The sequence below is a fragment of the Centroberyx affinis genome, unplaced genomic scaffold (genome assembly GCF_046629955.1).
Source record: "Centroberyx affinis isolate AG114_WGS23_722 - 3 ecotype Tasmania unplaced genomic scaffold, CSIRO-AGI_Caff_v1 ptg000976l_1, whole genome shotgun sequence".
Taxonomy (NCBI): domain Eukaryota; kingdom Metazoa; phylum Chordata; class Actinopteri; order Beryciformes; family Berycidae; genus Centroberyx; species Centroberyx affinis.
The window spans coordinates 322,501-336,618 of record NW_027279546.1 but is presented as its reverse complement, the minus strand read 5'-3'; the positions used below and the strand labels follow the sequence as shown (position 1 = coordinate 336,618).

At 41.4% G+C, this 14,118-nt stretch overlaps 1 protein-coding gene across 2 annotated transcripts in view; it reads right to left on the bottom strand.

The window, feature by feature from the left end:
- Positions 1 to 1,404: 1,404 nt before the first annotated feature.
- The window catches only part of LOC139646324 (ninjurin-2-like), a 33,049-nt gene continuing 20,335 nt past the window's right edge, over positions 1,405 to 14,118 (bottom strand). Inside the window, exons 2-5 of one of the 2 annotated variants that reach the window (XM_071522332.1) lie at positions 3,709 to 3,845; positions 3,546 to 3,625; positions 2,911 to 3,087; positions 1,405 to 1,538 (exon numbers count right to left, since the gene is read on the bottom strand). In XM_071522332.1, coding sequence (XP_071378433.1) covers positions 2,933 to 3,087; positions 3,546 to 3,625; positions 3,709 to 3,845 — 372 coding nt within the window. In that variant the 3' untranslated portion in view covers positions 1,405 to 1,538; positions 2,911 to 2,932. Of the gene's footprint in view, positions 1,539 to 2,320; positions 2,491 to 2,910; positions 3,088 to 3,545; positions 3,626 to 3,708; positions 3,846 to 14,118 lie in introns of those variants that run through there. The other variant, XM_071522331.1, reaches the window with a different exon arrangement.

Sequence of the window (14,118 nt, the reverse complement as noted above, 5' to 3'; positions counted from 1 at the left end):
TTTGTGTATAGTTATGACAGGTTTTAAGGCAAAAATCAGCTGTATGTGCATGTCTGTATGCATGTCATGAGCTATAGCTGGAGTGTGTGTGTGTATAAGTGTGTGTGTGTGTGTGTCAGTGAATGCGCATCATAAGCCATGGGAAGTGCCCGGTGCGCTGCATGCCGAAGGTGCTGATGAAGAAGTTGAGGATGGTGGTGATGAAGACGATGATGGTCGTTACGTTGTTCAGGTAGTCCAGACGCCTCTGCAGGGTGGAGTTATTCAGGTCCCGGCGGCCTGCGACACACACACACACACACACACACACACACACACACACACACAAGGCACATAGACAATAGAGAAACACAGGAAAACACTGAAACTGCAATGGACAAACTTTGAATTAAAGGCCAGAACCTCAGTGGACACCCAACTCACGTACACACACGCATAAGCACACACACACACACACACACACAGACACGCATAAGCACACACACACACACACACACACACACACACACACACACACACACACACACACACACATAAACAACTGTACCCTGTAATAAAACTTCATGTCAACCAACCAACCAATCTACAGCACAACAATACAGCAGGCATGGCACAGGCTTCTGTCCAGTCACTACACTTTATTCAGCTTGTGTACATTTCCACATGGTAAAAGAATAGAAACAACAAGTTTAATCCAATTGTTTGCAGAATTTCAAAAACGTTTATTTTTTTTTTTAACTCTATTAGCTTGGGACTCATGGAGAAATATTCTCCATGGTCTCTCTCTGGAATCAGCCTCATAAAGCTTTGTACTCTTGTTACTGTATTTGGGGACCAACCAAGTAAAGGCCAATGATCCATTTGTAGTTTAGTACTACAGTTTAAAGCAGTTTAAAGTAAATCATCAAAAACTACGTTGTCGAAAGATGTTTATGTCAGTTTTCCCATTGCAGGCTTCCAAACAAAGAGGAAAGAATATAGAAACATGAGCGCAAGCATATAAAACAGTTTGAGATACAAATAATGCAACACACAGACAATTTTAGAAAGAAAAATTCACTAGAGCAAATAAAGTGACACAATAGCTGCTAATTTGGTTAAATTGTAGATAGTTTAGTTGGATTATAGTCTGAAACCAGCATTTAAAAAGCCTGAAGCCTGAAGAATACATAGAAGAATATATTTGGATTAAGTGATATAATATACAGACAAAGGTGAATTGTATGTGAATTGTATGTACGTGTTTATTTGTTTTTCTCAACTTTGTATAATATTGTGTGTGTGTGTGTACATGTATATGCATGTGCAAATGTTGTGTGTTAGTGTGTGCTTGCATGTGTACGGATCTGTGTGTGTCTGTGTGTGTGTGTGTTAGAAGTGGAGTCGAGCCAGCAGCCAGCGGAAGAAGCCGGTCCTCTTGGATCCGAAGAAGCTGACGAAGAAGTTAATCACTGCGGTGGCAAAGATGACACCCGTGGCAATGTTGTTCAGGTAGTCCAGTCGTTTCTGATTGGACACCACGTTCAGGTCCCTGCGGGCTGTGACACACACACACACACACACACACGCAGACACACACATTTCAAACACACACACGTATACAGTTCATGCATGCATACTCATACATGCTTACACACATGTACATTGTAAACACACACAAACTATTTCCACATACAAACACACACATCCCTGTTTTGCATGCATCAACACACCCATGCACACACAACACACACACACACACACACACACACAGTTCAATCACACACCCTCCAGCCTCTGTCTGTAGGTGTGTGTGACACTGTGAGTGGACTTGTGATGGTGAGGCTGCCAGTTCAAATCCCCAGATTGGCTGGGAAAGTCTGGGTGGGGAAAGTGAATGAGGAATGCTCTTGAGCAAGGCACCGAACCCCCAACTGCTCCAGTGGCCAGCAGCCAACAGTAGAACAGTAGAACACTGTGGTTTTACTGAGAAGCTCCCAGGTGGGAGTGTGTGGAAGTTTATGAATGTGAAGCAGGGCAATGCTGATAAAAAGCATCATATTCAGCAAACATGAATGCATTTATGATCTCACTAATGTGGATTTATATGTCTGTGTGTGTGTGTGTGTGTGTATGTGTGTGTGTGTGTTCACAGTTAGAGGATGAAGAAGTGAAATATCCATCCTAGGAATCAGCTGAGTTGTGTGCCGAAGTCAGCGATGATGATGTTGATGAAGATAAGGAAAACTAAGACTAGAGGCTAGGACACTCTTTGTTTGTGTGTGTGTTTGTATGTGTGTATATGAATGTCTTTGTCTATGTACGTGTGTGTGTGTGTATTTCATAGAATGAGACGCTGAAACATCCATCGCAGGAAGCAGCTGCGCTGTGTGCCGAAGGCAGCGATGATGATGTTGATGATGAAGGTGAGGAAGACTAGGCCGGTGGTCAGATTGTTGAGGAAGTTTAACAGCCGCTGACTGGAGGGGAGGAGGGTCAGCTCAAACCGAGCTGCACACACACACACACACACACACACACGCATACACACATGTATAGACAACAAACACACAGGTAGGCATGCAGGCAGAAAGACAGATAAACAGACAGAAACAGACACACACACACACACACACACACACACACACACACACACACAGCGATCAACACACCCAGTTGGTCTCTCTTGGTCCAGCCCATTCACACTTAATAGAATCAAATAGACGTCAGAGTAAAGTAATAGTGTAGTGGATTAGTACAGTAAGTAGAACACTGAGACACACTCCTCTGTGTATGTTTGTGTGTGTGTGTGTGTGTAGAATTGTGTCGTATGTGTGTGTGTGTGTGTGTGTGTGTGTGTACAGAGTTTGGTCCTATGCCAGAATCATTCCCTACATTTCTATAGATCTGCATATCAGAATCATTCCCTACGCTGTGTGCCTCATTCTCTCGGTTAGAAATGCATCCTGGGAAACAGGCCGGTGCGCTCCATGCCGAAGACAGTGATGAAGATGTTGGTGATGAAGATGAGGAAGATGATGACGGTGGTGGTGTTATTCATGCTGTCCAGCCGCTTCTGGTTGGACTCTTCGTTGATGTCTCGCCGAGCTGCAACACACACACACACACACACACACACACACACACATACACACGCAGGCACACACACAAAGGCACGCGCACACAGGCACACACACACCAAAAATAACAAACACAACAAAAATAACAAACCAAACAAAAAAAGGGCACAGAAACATTGCAGGATGCCTGAATTCAGACATCTAGAACTCCAGCTGTTATTTTTCACTTATTCATTTTTTACTTCTTTATATTTGTTTTTTCATGCCATTTTGCTTTGCTTTGTAGCATGCTGAGTGTATATTTTGACATTTTCTAAATCTTCCTATCACCTCCAAGTCAAAGAACTGCTGTTGTCATAATGATTTGTTATTAGTTCGACAGCCTGTCAGTATATTAGTATGTTAATTTAAATGGTTAAAAACATGAATGAATTTCTGAAGTGGGCGGGCTGTAAGCAGACTGATGCCGTAATGTGATTGGCTCACCGATGACAATGATCAGGACGCCAGCCACTATCTGCAGAGCCAGCGAGAAGGAGATGAGGGTCAGGACAGCGATGTAGTACCTGAGGAAACGAGAGGGAAAAATGATGCAACTGTCCAATTATGTCACACACACACACACACACACACACACAGGAGACAATACCTGAATCCAGCTCCTTGTTCGATGACAGTCTTCATGTGTGTGACGTTAGCCAGGAACAGAGCGATGTCCAACATGCCTTCTGCTGCAGACTTCTTAGTGGCATAGAGGTTCATATTCAGATTAGAGGCCGAACCTCCCTGTGAGAGAGTGAGAGAGAGAGAGAGAGAGAGAGACAGAGAGAGAGAGAGAGAGAGACAGAGGGAGAGAGAAAGAGATAGATAGAGAGATAGACAGAGAAGGCAAAAGCGAGAGAAGGAGAAAGCAAAGAGATAGAGCAGGAGAAAGAGAAACAGGGATAAGGGGGACACAGAGAGGGAAAGAGATGGAGAAGGGGAGAAAGAAAATTATATGATTCAAGAAAAAAACATCTAAACATTTAAGACACAGAGGTGACCCTGCAACCACAATTCTCATTATACATACAATGCTATGTTGATCAGTGCGCTCACTGGCCTAAAAGTGTGTGTGTTTTGGACACATCTAGGACAAGAAGCAAATTTTATTCCTCCACCACTCACAGTAGCTGGTGCATCTCAAATTTCACATGCCACACTGTTTTTCCAGCTGGTATCCATGATGGTTGTGCTTGTGGCTGGATGCTGGTGGTAATTTCACACCCTGGAAACATACACTGCAAAAATGTCTGTCTAAGGCAAATTACTCCAAATTACTCTACTTGAGTCAAAAACACTTCTTGAATTTCAGTAAATGTTTCTTGTTTCATACACACAGTGATTGTATGACATGGTAGCACTAAAGTTAAAAGACCAGCAGAGGGCAGCATTGCCCATGGATACCACAGTAAGCATATTGCCAGAATAAGTGAAACACATACATGAAGAGTTTTATTTCAAAAAAATCCCTTTGCGCAGATTTTGTGCTTACAGCTGAATCCAAGCCAACACTGTGATTCATGAAAGCATTATCTCGGTGTCAGCGATTTATATTGATTTTCTCCAACTTTCTGTCATATATATAAAAGATAAATCTAATTTCTATCATTGCCCAAGATATGAACACAAGGTACATCATTTTAATTGGATTTTCATCCCATCAAACACTGTCCCAGGAGCCACTCCACAGTATCCCAGTTCAGCTGGGTTGAAATCTGCCATTTCTCTAATTTTGGCAGTTAGGAAACAGAAAAATGCTATTTATTTATGTGGTTCATTTATCATGAAAGCTCCAACTGCAGCTCATTTTCCAGTGGTCTGAAGTGGCTGTTTTTACAATGATAAAGAGTTTCACTTTGTTGCACTTGAGGGATTTCAGAAATTGATTGATAGTGTGTGTGCGTGCGTGCGTGCGTTTGTGTGTGTATGTGTGTGTGTATGTGTGTGTGAGTATGAGTGTGTGTGTGATAGCAATCTGTTAACTTTGTACAGAGCTATGTTAACAATGATGTGTTATCGCCAGCCTGCATGGCTAACCAGATAAAGACACCAATTATAATCTCACACAGAAATCTTACTCTGTCTGTGTGTGTGTGTGTGTGTGTCTGTGTGTGTGTGTGTGTGTGTGTGTGTGAGTGACAGAGAGAGAGAGAGAGAGACAGACGGGGAGGGAGGAACAAAGCTAAACATTGTTACATGAGGCCATAACAGACTTATAACACATGTCAGAAAATACATTTTCTAAATCTAATTATTGTCCCTCTGGTGTGCTGCAGATGCACATTATATACTGTATATTAATGTAGGTAAACTGTCCACTAATGGATTATTTTACCCTAGGCTATATGTCAGTACATCTGGAATGAGTACATCTGTTTTCCCAGAGACTGCATGGACATATGGATCACATACATACTTAAAAAAGACTTTCTATGTATAGGATCCATGAGGGAGACTGCTGTTGAAATCATGGTGCTTTAAGGTGTTTTGGATAAAAGCATCCACTGAATGGTAGTATAGTTATGTATTGTTGGGTGTGATTGTTGCATGCTGGCTCTAAAATAAACAATATATCTACGTTGTATATGTAATTGTTCAGCACTGCTGCTTCCCTGTGTGTGACTCCTCTGTGTTTATATGGCGCTGCGTAAGCCCCACTTGTTGCCGGCTCGCTGCAATGCTGCTTCACTGTTGCTCCACCCCCAAGAGGAGGAAAAATCTGCATTACATTGTGTTAAGTCAAAGTGTAGAACGAAAATCGAAAACATCTTTGTTCTCACTCCTTTTTGTTCTACTTTTTGAGTCCCACTTTTTTTCCTTTTGTGCTTTTTAAAGGTGCAATAACTTGGATTTTTACTGTCCCGTAGCCATAGAATGACCATAATATATCTGCGGAGGTTTGACAGGGTTGTCAATCAATAGCAATAACTCAGCAATTTCTTTGCCAGGTGCCAAGATTTATGGCTTTCAAAATCTCCTATACTCTGGAATAACACTGGAATTTCAAGTCACTGTCAATCTCACCCCACCTACTCCCCAGGTATTTTCAGCTGCTCAACAATGGAGGACATTTCATTCTCAAGCCAAAATAGCGAGCGAAAAAGCAGCATTATTATTACTGCAGTATTTTGCATCATGATATATTACTTCTTCACTACACATTTCTATTCAAACGCTCGCTCTAATTAGCTAGCATACTCGTCTCTATTGTGAAAATGTGACTTCATTATTTATGTCAATGACAGGCCAGTGTAAGCTTTGCCAGAAACCTGTCATTGTTGTTGCAATTCCTACTGGTCGCAACTAGATGTTGATAAAAGTAATAGATTACTTCATGCCTCTTTAAAATGTTCAAACTTTTCCATCCTATGCCTTTGTGTGGACGTTCTCCTTTTTTGACAGTGTGCTGGTTCCTTTCCTCTTCTGCCAAAAAGTAAGAAAAAATAAACTCCCATCACTCACTAAAACTCACTAAAAATGACCTAAACCAAAGCAAGGGCAAAATAGTATTTGCAAATATTTTTATTGTTTATTTTAACCTACAAGGGTGCCAGATGGCTGAGGTTCACCATACAGGACAATATTAGTGCCAAAAAGTTTGCCAATTTAGTATAGCTTTCTGTGACTGGCAACTTACCTGACACAATCTGAACCCCCCCCCCACCTGGTACATGAAACAGGTTAAAACAAACGCTAATACTGTTGGACCCTTAAAAGCCATATATTCTAGGATTTTGTTACTGTAAGCACTTTTATTCCCTGTCCTATACAGCCAGTGGTACAGTACAGTTCGATCCAAACTGAGTTAATCTCCAAGAAGCCATGAACCGATTCCCAGAACTGTAAGACTGTCAAAACACTACGAACACATGTACCGCTTACCATGGCCCTGTGTGTGTGTGTGTGTGTGTGTGTGTGTGTGTGTGTGAGAGAGAGCGAGAGAGAGAGAGAGAGAGAGAGAGAGAGAGAGAGAGAGAGAGACAGAGAGAGAGACAGAGAGACAGAGAGAGAGAATAACAGTGGGGGGGCGAGAGAGTGTGTGAGAGAGGGGGAGAGTGTTAGAAAGACAGAAAGAGAGAGAGAGAGAGAGAGAGAGAGAGAGAGAGAGAGAGAGAGAGAGAGTGAGAGAGATAGAGTATGTATATATACTGGCCTGTTTCCATTTTTTCTCCGTTGGGGACTCATGTGGTCACACTTTATCAACATCAGCCCTGGGCAGAACGCCAAAACACACACACACACACACACACACACACACGCACACACACACACACACACACAACCAAAACATTGGAATGGCCTACATACAGTTTTACGAGCCATGTGTGTTCACTCAGTGTAATGCCTTTCTAAATGTACTGACTGTACTTTTATCGCGCTTAATCTGCTCTTATATCTTGATTTATTTAAGTGCGTGCATAAATTATTATTTTACCCCATGTTTCACCAGGCAGGTTGAGGAGGAGCGGATCCTTATTTACAGCAGCGGGGATAAAAGGGTGGCGCGTGCTCTTTTTCACAGACAGTGGACAGAGGATTTGAACTTCTCTAACCACTCAGATGCTGCCTTTCCTATCAGGGTCAGACCGATCAGTTTATCAGTTTAAAGGCAGTACTAATGTATCCCAGAGTTTTCCCTACCATGGATTTTTGTTGCATTCAAGTGGTGTCAGATTGACAGTCTGAATGAGTTTCAGAGAAATCGGGATAGTAGATGCAATGAGTTGTGACGTAAACGCTCTTTCCAACATGGCTGAACAGAGCGCAGAATATGAGTTGTACGTGAACGTAAGAAATTGATACTCTTTTATAACTATAGTGCTGCGGCATTCAATTTCCTTTAGTATTTACATTCATAATCCCCTGAAATAGACGAAGACTGCTTGGTAGCTAGGCTTGTTAGCTCGATTGCTAACGTTAGCCTAGAAGGCTGGCAATGTGTGTAAACAATTTCTGACCATAAACACGTGAACACGATCTACTCAGAAGGCTGAGTTGTGACGTATCCCAGACTCTGAGAAATGTACGACCCAACATCACTTGAATGCAGGGTAAAGACCTACTGCGGCCATTTTGAACATGGTGGGAAACTCCTCTATGTCCTACTGTTGTGTACCAAGATGGGAATCAAAAAAATATTTATCGTTTCACAGATTCCCCACTGAAAAACGTATTAGAAATGAATGGATCATAAAGGTTCATATTTTAAGGTTTAAGGTTTTATCCCACTATTGCTAGCTACTGGTAGTTAGCTAGTAGCATTTGTTGCGTTTGAGTGTTAAATATGGTTTCAGAAGTACAAAACATAGCTGTTTCTCATTGCTGCTCAGTAATTTCCCTGGCTGTGCAGATGTGTACTTAACTGTTTTTTTTTTTGCTGTTCTGTGTTTTTTACCCTTCAGGCTTATTTGTGGATGATCTTACATTTTATTTGAACTGCCATTAAAAAGGTCTTACAAAGTTTTAAATTTCACTTGCAGAAACTGGTAGTTGTTATTTTTATTTTTTTACATGTTTTCCCTCAGAAATAGAACAGGTATTTTTTTTGCTCATTCAAAATCAATCTTCATTCAGATTTTCCTCAAAATATGGTGATAATATGAACCGTGAACCCTGTATCGTGTATCAAATCAAACCGTTAGTTAAATGTATGGTTACATCCATAATATTTACTGTACATAGTAGGCCTATACTACACACAGTTTATGCACCATTCAACTTGTAACCAATGTGTTTCCCTCAGTGTGCATCATGACATGATCATCTCATGTAGCAGGGTCACCTCCTGATGGTGCCTCCTGTTCTTAATATGAACACAGCGTGCTTGTGGTTTTGGATGGGAACATCACGCATAGCAACAGTGACCAAGTCAAACCAATGATATGTGTGTGTCTACTCAGTATAGAGATGGGTATTTAAAGTGCTCTTTTCTACACACAGATTGTCTTTTTTCCTAATGGTTTGTGTACACGTTTGATATTTATATAGTAAGCTTTTCATAGAAATCCAAAGTCTTGTAAAACTCCCATTCCTGAAATTCACTGATCCACAACCATGGGCACAGGGCCATATCACACAGTGTACACACACCCACGCCCACACACACCCACACACACACACACACACCCTATATACACACAGTCATGTAAAATGGTGTGGGATATACACAAGCATGCGCATATACACAGAAGTAGCTAAGCATACATTTGTGCGCACGTATACACAAACCTGCACAAAAAATCCACACACCATAACACACACTCATACACACACACACGCGCACGCGCGCACTCGCACACACACACACACACACACAAAATGGTGAGGTATACCACACACAAGCATGCATCCATACAAATACATGCATTTGTTTGTGCACACGTACACACAAACATGCACACAAACATGCACGTCTCGACACACACACACACACACACACACACACACACACACACACACACCCCACACGCGAGGCCCCCCTTGACCTTCTCACAGGAAGTGCTCCTCCCCTGGACTCCTATTGGTTGATGTGATAGCCAATAGGAAGAGAGGGCCAACTAGGAGTGGAGCTCTGAAAGCTGCTGCTTAGATTTTCCTCTGCTCTGTTTTTATTCTGTTGTTGGGTTTAGTCGCTTATTTTTACTCTCTGTCTCTCTCTCCGTCTGTCTGCTTGTCTATTTAACTCTGTTTTTTGTTATCCTCATTTTTCTCGGTCTCTCTCTCCCTATATATCTCTCTTTGCCTGAAGGTCTGTCTGTTTAATTTCTGCCACTGCCACTGAGGAAGAGACAGAGATAGAGACAGAAAGAGTCAGCATGAAAGGAAATGTACAGATTCCCACAGAGAGAAGCAGTGAGGGAGAGAGGAGTCGTGTTTTCTCTTGCTGGCTCACAGGCAGCAGTGCAGAACTACTGTAACTACTTACTGGCTTTATTTTGGCTGTAAACATGCTGTACCCTCTGAGTTTTTGCATTTTTTTCATCTAACCACACAAGTCCTAAACCCGGCCTGAAAGAGAAGCTTTCACGTGAAGCTCCTCCGACTCAGTAGCGGAGAGGTTAGGTTTGTTCTGATTGGAGGATGTCTTTTTTGAAAGGACCAATCACAGGTCAGTTGGTTGATCTCTCTGAGCAGTCTTGTTACCAGTGGCTACTGTTTAATTACAATTATTCATCAAGTGATTAGTCGCAGACCCTCTTTACAGCTGGGATTAACATGCATCTTGTATCCAGATTGTGTCTAGATCTGCGTATGTCACTTCCTCTTGTAATACTTATTTAAATATTTATGACCTCTTGAGCTGCCTGTTTGATTTGCAAGCTTCCTGGTTGGATCCAAAAGTTACATATATGTAGTTGCAATATTTGGAGATGCATTGCATTTACACTTTATTAATTTGGTTGGTGGTTTAGATAATCAGATCTTCAATGCATCTTGGAGACATTTACACCTCGTTTTATCTTATGCATTTTTTTTTCCTTCCAAAAGCTAGTTCCTGGTTTAAAGGGAGTCAAAAAGGCTTAGCAGGCTGAATAGGACTGGACAGGGTGAACTAATAGACCAAATCACTACTTGTCAAGTTCCTGGCTTACAGTAACAAAAAAAATCCACCAGAATGAAATTTATATGTCAGGTTTACACTTTCTGTCTAAATTCAGTAAAACTGGAGGATTGCCCAGGTTGTAAAGGAGTAAAACAGTCTTTATAAGGGGCTCATTGTCGGTGTTTAATTCAAATCATGCTGAAATAACATCAAAGTACTGCCAGAGTTAGAATAATAAAAAAAAAAAATCTTATCTTCCATAATTCAAAGTTAAAATATCTTTACTGTTTTCTCTGGAACATTATTTTTACTCCTTCATGTTACTGGATAAGCAGCTTGGATCCAGTTGACTGCCGGGTGCCTCTGAATTTAACCTCTTGACAGTTTGTGTTTGTTTGTTTTGGGGGGTCAGCAAGGGAAACGCTGCATTTCAGGTTATTTGTATTTCTGCGTGTTGGGGGGTGGGGGGTGGGGGGCATGGCAATGAATAGACTGATTATGTAAGGCTGTAGAGGCAACCATAAAATACAGAGAGGGCTGGGCTGGTTACATCACCATTCAATAGATCAAGTGCCACACACACACACACACACACACACACACACACACACACACACACACACACACACATACAGACACACACACACACACACACACACACACACACACGCACAGACAGTGGGTTAGTGAGTTAAGGGTAAATGACCCGTGACCTTTGCCCCTTGGCCAGCTAGTGTCCTGCTGACTGACTGGCCTGTAATTAGCAAAGCTGCCACGAGTAAACAACCTGACACCGGGGCTATGTGTGTGTGTGTGTGTGTGTGTGTGTGTGTGTGTGTGTGTGTGTCTTGTACTTTTATCTCTGACAGGAGGAGAGGGTAAGGGTTCCAAACGTGCACACACACACTCTACACACACTGTTCACTCACATACATGTGCACACAGGCACATACACACACGTGCAACATGTTCCCTGCTGTGTCCTTTATGTCCAAATGGAGACAGACAGAGTGGACCCACATGTCGTTTTAACAACACACACACACACACACACACACACACACCGGATACAACCCTTTGCTCCTTTTTATTCCTTCCCCTTCTCGCTGCTTTCTCTCCTCTTCCTCTCCCATTTACTATCATATAAATCACCTCTTTCTTCTCTTGTGGGACCACACTGACTCACTGCAGACACACAGAACGGTAGAAATGTGTGCATACTTAAACTCATACATGTATACATACATACATACATACATACATAGATACATACATACATACATACATACATACATACATACGTATTTACATACATGCATACATACATACATACGTATATACATACATGCATACAGAAAGATGGGAAGTGGCTGGAAAATAAGATGTAATATGGGTAAAATATTTTCAGATTTCAATATATCAGATTTCAATGAAAGAAAATAGATACTATCAAAATCATAATTCCTACCCTGCACTTTATTTTGGCTGCATCACAGTGATGGATACGTTGTCAGGTCCCTAACTCATAAGAACAGCAACAACTGACAAACGCAACTTTGCCAGCTCTGGTAAGATTTCAGCTTTTCCAATAAGCCCATCATTTTTGTCAGAATAACTGCAAACAAACCAGTCACTAACAATGTCAGTTTTAGAGTATCTCTAAAACGTGTATCTATCATTCATTTATGTAGCCTATGTCTATGCTTAGTGTGATGGATGATGCATCACATAAAACCTGTGTGTCAAACCCCTCGGTCTGCTATCGGACACCCAGCCAAGCCCTCTTAATGCTTAATGCCTGGTATTGTTTTGGCCCTTTTCCAGCATCACTTTGCCTTCCAAACACAATAATCTGTTGACAAGATGGGGGTCTGAGCTGTATCACTACCCACAAGACTGAAGAGCTAGGAATAGTAACCACGACCGCAAATTGCTCATCCAGCTTAGGCGGATGCGCCTGTCCGATTTTGGTAAACAGATCAAACTGACTTTGTGTGTAATATGTGTGTATCGTTGCTAAAATTGACATATGCATTGGTAAAGCTGTTTAAGTGTGATGGACTGACTGTGGAGGGTCGTCATCCAAACAAAGAAGCACCTCACACAGGGATGAAGACAGTAATGAAAGTCGCTAGCAGGGTAAAATAATTTTTTATCATATCTCGAGCCTTTTCCGAGGCACTCTCTACCACCTCCTACTGTTTTCTTCCCTCTCTACTTCATTCATCTGTTTGTCCCCATTCTTCCTCTCATCCTCTCCTGCCTCTCTCTGATGATCAAAGTGTCATCTGCTTGTTAGCCTATCAGGGGCGAGCTGTTACACAGCGGGGCCGACACCAGTAAAATGCACCCAGCAATTAGGGATGTTTATAGATTCCATTTGTGTGTGTGTGTGTGTGTGTTTGTGTGGGTGTGTGTCCATTTCAGTCAAAAAAATTCAAATTCATTCATGTTTTTGAAGCATGTTTACCTGTGACTGTAATAAGAAATAAGAACCAAGCATATTTGGAGTCAAGTCTTTTGACTGGTGTGGTCTGATCGGCACACACACACACACACACACACACACACACACACACACACACACACACAGTGCCACACAGACACACACAAGCACACAAAGATCATGTTAAAACGTTAAACTCCCATTTAACTTTTAGATTTCTAACAGGTGACAGACTTCACATCATATTTATAAAGCCTTATACGTGGCAAGCTACCATTTTATATTTCATCGCTTTTTAGATTCAGTGCTATAGGATACCATACACGTTCAGAAGAACATATTCGATTAGATATTCCACATGTGAACACAGAGTTAGCAAAACAGCTTTCACCTCTTACTATAGTTTACCTTATCCATAAGGTGCTTATGGATGGAATAGGCTTCAAGACTCACTCAAATTGGACCGACTTGTCTCCCTAGAGGAGTGTAGGTTACTGCTAAGTGATGTATTATATAGGGATTGCTCTTGTTTTTCTTAATAGGCTTTCGTTTGCATGTGGAATGTCTTGTAATTGGAAATAATTTGTTTTGAATTTGTTTTATGCTGCAATTCTTTTTTTATTTTTGAATATTTGTGAACATTTGCGGATTCTTTGTATACTACATTATTCACTCTCTTATTCTTCTATGTGTATCTTTTTCTTCTGTATGTGTAATTGTCTTGTATTGTTTCTCTTTACCTGCTATGGACCTCTTTTTTTTAAGATGAGTCTTGAATAAAGTTTGAATTGAATTGTATGTACACAGTTCTCTCTTGAAAATGAGATCTCGAGCTCAATGGGACTTACCTGTTCAAATAAAGGATTCAATCAATCAATCAATCAATGTATGGCGAGACAAACACTCACAAACTATGAAAAAAAAAGACACACATGCAGAGGAGTCATTAAGTAAAAAGCCTCTTGCGCAACACTTGTTTTAAGGCTGGGATTCCTACAGTATATCGCTGTCCCTCACCTGCATGTGTG